Genomic DNA, 6,027 nt, shown 5'->3' with positions numbered 1-6,027 from the left:
TGGTAACGTCTTCTTGCTTGGTTGCAACACCGGCGAAGATCGTCAATAGTATCCGTCCACCAGTACACTGAGGAATGATGTTTGCCAGGCTTTGAATGGGTCATAGCTGCATCACAAGCGCCAGATATAAAAGAGGTCAGTATACGCGCATTTTCCTCAGTCCCTTTCAATTCACACTTATCCTCCAGCATTAAAGTGAATGAAGCGCCATCGAAAGTCTTCGTGTTCCATCCATTGGTTCTCCATCGACAACTCTTCTTTCTTGTTGGCCTATTCAGTGCAATCAATATAGCCTGGTGATCACTGTTTGTATAAAATCCACAAACCTTCCAAGCTGCTATCCGATGCAGGCAACCACTCACAAACGTCAAATCGATGATAGATAATTTTCCTGCTCTAGTGGACGTCAGGTTTGTTCCGATGTTCATAAGGATCACATCACTTAGTTGTACGAAAGCTTCCAGGTGAACTTCACCCCGTCGATTTGTTATTCTACTTCCCCATGCGTTGAAATCACCAGCTATGATAGCTGGATTATGGCAACTAGACTCTAAGACAATGCGATCTAACAAATCCGCAATTCAATTGTGATACTGGGATAGGCGTAACAACTAAAGAAGTATACGTTGTTGATCTTCACCCATACAAAGCTGGAGTGCGATGCAGTATTCACTTCCTGGATAGGTTGGGAATTACAGGCCCAAATAGCAGCTTTACCACTGACATCGGATACTCACGAGTTGCCATACAGATTTTTATATTGTTCGCAGAGAATAGTGACGTCAATGTGCTGTTCCCATACCGTTTGTTAAAGGAGATCCTGAGCAGCTTCGCAATGGTTCAAATTCAACTGGATTATCATCTACGATGTTGTTGGATTTGCGTCATCGTTTTCAATGCTGAACAGGGTGCTCAGCATCTCCATTTCTCGCACATAATGCGCATTGAGGTTTCTGGTCACAATCACTAGCTTTGTGACCCGCTTTACCACAGTTTCGACATAGGGAGGTCCTATTCTTTCAAATATAGTTCTGAGCTATATGTCCATATTCCCAGCAGCAGAAACACTTTGGAACTCAGCGTTTCTCACGTATATGGCTAACAACCAGTCCTACTCGGACCTTCCCATGAGCCATAATCTTCCTAGCCTGGAGAACCGGAAGTGAAATGACCGCCGTTTGCGTGGCTATATGTATGGATTTTTCTGCTATGATGGACACTGGCTTTCACCTTTATTAATTTTCCGGACTTTTGTGATTGAATCGGTCATTTCCACCATCACCGGATCTTCTCTTACCTTTTGGTGGACATCTGAGTAGGAGTGGCTCTCCGGTATTTTTATAATTACTGCATCAGGCCTTGGTGGCTTAGGGCGAGGTTTCTTCTTCGTTCTGCACCTCTTGCCATAGCTCCTGTTGTTCTCCACGTTGAACTGCATTAGATCTCTTTGGGGGATCTACATTATGATGCATAACTTGTGCATTGGGTTGTGCGGTTTTCTTCTTGTTTTTCCTTATGTCGCCCGCCAAAGAAGGTGTGGTTACTGTCCCTGGATGGAAGGATTCTGCATGCGTAACCTCATCTTACAACGGACATTGTTCTTGGTGCGAATGAAGGAGAGAAGCTGTTTAATTTTAATTTTGCTCCCAAGATTATGCATCACCTCTGTGGTTGTTAGTCTTGTGGTATTAGAGGCTACAATGGCCAAGTCTGCCACCATTGCAGCACTACGATCGTATGATGACAACGCTGGGAACCCGCTTTTGCATTCCCTACCGGCGCCAGTACTGGGGTTCCGTGCCCCTGCACTGTAGCACAGTTAACATTTTCTTTCATCATTTTTCAAAGTATTTTCTCATTTTATACCTCCTGCCAGGTTTCGAAACAGCCATCTCTAACCTGAGGAACAGATGCTGACCAGTACGTCGCCTATTCTAGGAACCGTCGCGCCTGGATTTGAATCTAGTTTTGATCCACCCCGGGTATTTTATTTCCCTGGTTCCTGCCATATCTGGTGAGAATCCCCCTATCCGCCACCTGGGGTGGCGCCGTATGGGAGACTAGCTACTCCACACATGTGTGTCTGTGCGCGTGCGTGTGCGTGTTACATATTAGTTGATATTAAATACTTTAAACAAAAAAATTAAAGGACAAATGATTTTATAAAAATATTAGCTATAATCTTGGAAATAAAATGTATTTGTTATATATATTTCACGATGTTAAAAATTTATCATTGATTTTTGTCAAACTATACGTGTTTGAAGTTTTTATTGAACCATTTATAAGCATTTTATTACCCTAATTTTTTTTAATTTATTTATAATACGGTCAGTCATTTATATGTATATATATATCTTCTTTTTTTTTTTTCAGTACTTCTCTTGACTTAAAGAATAAAGCTAAGGTAATAGAAGTGGTTAAAGGTTGTTTAGGTACCAAATTTTTAGGTGCTTGGTCTGAAATGGCTTGCCAAATGGCAATTGATGCTGTGGATACTGTCAGAGATCTTAAGGGTCTTGGGATTGACTTAAAGAACTTTGCTAAAATAGAAAAGGTAATGATTTATCTTCTGAAATTTTTTTTTTCTTCCAAAAATAGTGTGTATATTTGTATCAGATTATTAAAATATGAATTTTCTCGAAGCATGCTTAGCTATTAATCTGTTTTTCTTATTTAATATATTCTGAAAATGATCAAGGTTCCTGGTGGTTTTATTGAAGATTCTAAAGTATTGGAAGGTGTAATGCTTAACAAAGATGTGACGCATCCAAAAATGTCCCGATTCATTCTAAATCCACGAATTTTATTACTAGATTGTTCTCTTGAATATAAGAAGGGAGAAAGTCAGGTTAGAGATAGTCCTGTTTTTTATTGTTATTTATAAATTAGTTTTCATTTGTTAAAATATTTTTGTAATTTTTTTAGACTAATGTTGAAATCATTAAGGAAGGTGATTATACAAGGCTTTTACAAATTGAAGAAGAGTACATTGAAAAAATGTGCAATCATATTATTGAACAGAAACCAAATGTTGTCATAACTGAAAAGGGTATTTCTGACCTAGCACAGCACCATTTTTTCAAGGTATAAATTTATTATTGTCATTGACCCATATTCATTTAAATATCACTTTCCTGGTTGGTCTTATTTTTACCAGTAATATACTGTTATTTTAAATTTTTATTTAGGCTGGTATTACAGCCATTCGTAGGGTTAAGAAGACTGATAATAACAGAATCGCTCGAGCAGTAGATGCAACTATTGTTAGTCGTGTTGAAGAAATCAAGCCCTATCATATTGGTTATGGTGCTGGTCTATTTGAAGTAAAAAAGGTTTGTAAAAATTCAAGTTACATATTTCATTATTATAAGTAAAAAATCTAAATATCTATTTATAGAGTTAATTATCCCTTAATCATGTTCTTTTAATAAGATTGCCTTATTAGCCTAATGGTTTCCAAGGAATAAAATATATGATTTTAATCTTGTCTTAATAAAACCATTAAATTTTATACTCAATGTGTTAATTTCCAAATAATGTCTAATTTTAGTTTTATTTTAACCCTTCACTTTTGTCTAATACCTTAACCTCATAATGCTGGATAAATGAAGCAGAGTTATGTGGTTGAAACAACAAATTAAATGTTATTTAAGTTGTTTATACTCACACACATATATATATATTTTCATTTATCCAGCATTATGTGGTTATGGTATTAGACAAAAGTGAAAGATTAAAATACAACTAAAATTATATATGTGTGTTTTTTTTTTTTTTACGAGGGTCGGTAAAAATCTTCAAAAGACACGGATAGGCCCGTGTGTGGGATTTTTACCCAATAAAACCACTGCCCTACACCTGTTCATTCCTCTCCATGGGTCCGCCGCTAGGCATTACTTCATGGAGGGAAATTGCTGAGTGCCGCCTCGCTTTCTTTGCACGGTTTTCACGTTTCCATGTCCTGTCTTCTAGTCCTCTCTTCCTCTCTCAATCTCTTGAAGACAACTGTGGTGAATCTCTTCACTGCGTTCCAGTGCTGAACTGAGAGGAGGATATCGCTCACCACGTTTTCTGGTGTGATGCGTCCTCCACACACTCTCCAATTCACTTCTTTCTGCCGCAAAGTGAATACAAGTGAGGCAACTAGCCTCTAAGACAATGCGATCCAACAAATTCTCAAAGTCTTCGATTGTAATTCTGGGATAGGCGTAACAGCTAATGATGTATACGTCGTTGATCTTTGCCCATATAAAGCCGGAGTGCGATATAGTATTCATTTCTTGAATAGCTTGGGAATTACAGGCCCAAATAGCAGCTTTACCATTGACATCGGATACCCATGAGTCGCCATCCAAATTTTTATATTGTTCACAGAGAATAGCAACGTCAATGTGCTGTTCCCATACCGTTTGGTAAAGGAGATTCTGGGCAGCTTCGCAATGGTTCAAATTCAACTGGAGTATCCTCATCTAGGATGTTGGATTTGCGTCATTGTTTTCAATGCTGAACGGAAAGCTGGACACTTAACACTTCCGCTGGAGTGGTCAGCATCTCCATTTCCCGCACATAATGTGGATTGAGGTTTCTGGTCACAATCACTAGCTTTGTGACCTGCTTTACCACAGTTTCGACATAGGGAGGTCTTATCCTTTCCAACACAGTTTCGAGCTATGTTTCCATATTCCCAGCTACAGAAACACTTTAGAACTCTGAGTTTCTCACTTATACGGCTAACAAACAGTCCTACTCAGACCTTTCCATGAGCCATGATCTTCCTAGCCTGCAGAACCGGAAATGAATTGACCGCCATTTGCGTACCGCCTTAGGCTTTACGTATGGATTTTACTGCTGTGGTGGGCACTGAATCTTCACCCAGGAGAGGTTTTAAGGCCTCCGCAACCTCCTCTTTTGTGGTGAAAGCATCCAAATCTCACAGCTCTCGATCTCTGAAGGTGTTCTATGTTTTGTTGCACAACTTGTACATTGGGTTAGGTGGTTTTCTTCATTTTCCTCCTTTTATCGCCCGCCAAAGAAGGTGTGGTAACTGTCCCCTCGGTTTTGACTGTGTTTTTTCTCGGTGGACTTATCTCCATAGCTTGAGTGTGGCCATCTGTTATTTCGATAGGGAGTGAAGCTGTTTCCAATTTTTCGAAGTATAGCTGAATTTCACAGGCTTAACTTCTTATCTTGCCGTGTACATTGTTCTTGGAGCGAATGAAGGAGAGTAGCTCTTTAATCTTGCTCCCAAGATTCTGCATCACCTCTTTTGTGGTTATTCTTGTGGTATTAGATGCTACCACGGCCAAGTCTCCCACCATTGCAGAACTATATAGGTTGTATGTTGACGACACCGGGGAACCCACTTTTGCGTTCCTTGCCCCTGCACCGTAGCATTATTGAAGTTATTTTCCATTACAGAATTATTTATTGTCGCATTTTATACCTCCTGCCATGTTTTGGAACAGGTGCCTCTAACCTGAGGAACAGATGCTGACCAGTACACCGCCTATTCTAGGAACTGTCGCGCCTGGATTTGATTCTAGTTTTGGTCCACCCCGGGTATTTTATTTTCCTGGTTCCCGCCATTTCTGGTGAGAATCCGCCATCCGGGAGGCGCTCGATGGGAGACTAGCTACTCCACACGGGCTTGTGTGTATGTGTATATATATATATATATATTTTTTTTTTTTTTTTCAGATAGGAGATGAGTACTTTACTTTTATTACTGAATGCAAGAATCCAAAAGCTTGCACAATCTTATTACGTGGTCCAAGCAAAGATGTATTAAATGAAGTTCAGAGAAATTTACAAGATGCCATGAATGTTGTTAGAAACTTGTACTTGGATCCTAGAATACTTCCAGGAGGTGGTGCTGTAGAAATGGCTCTACATAGAGTAAGAGCTTTGTATTTTATTTGATTAATTATTTAGAAAGTCAAATACCTATGAATCAATTTTTTAAACTTTTCAGAGATCTGTCAATTTTTTGTTATAATGTTGAACTGAATAAATGACATTTATATA

General features: G+C 39.1%; 1 protein-coding gene across 1 annotated transcript in view; it reads left to right on the top strand.

Annotated features, from left to right (window-relative positions):
• Positions 1-6,027, top strand: part of LOC106684813 (T-complex protein 1 subunit gamma) — a 37,328-nt gene that overhangs the window by 18,971 nt on the left and 12,330 nt on the right. Inside the window, exons 5-9 of the mRNA XM_014427096.3 lie at positions 2,377-2,557; positions 2,702-2,851; positions 2,929-3,087; positions 3,192-3,335; positions 5,701-5,898. Coding sequence (XP_014282582.1) covers positions 2,377-2,557; positions 2,702-2,851; positions 2,929-3,087; positions 3,192-3,335; positions 5,701-5,898 — 832 coding nt within the window. The remainder of the gene's footprint in view (positions 1-2,376; positions 2,558-2,701; positions 2,852-2,928; positions 3,088-3,191; positions 3,336-5,700; positions 5,899-6,027) is intronic.

The sequence above is a fragment of the Halyomorpha halys genome, unplaced genomic scaffold, assembly GCF_000696795.3.
Source record: "Halyomorpha halys isolate HHAL.00 unplaced genomic scaffold, Hhal_1.1 Scaffold622.1, whole genome shotgun sequence".
Lineage (NCBI taxonomy): Eukaryota > Metazoa > Arthropoda > Insecta > Hemiptera > Pentatomidae > Halyomorpha > Halyomorpha halys.
This window is presented reverse-complemented; position numbering and strand designations above follow the sequence as displayed.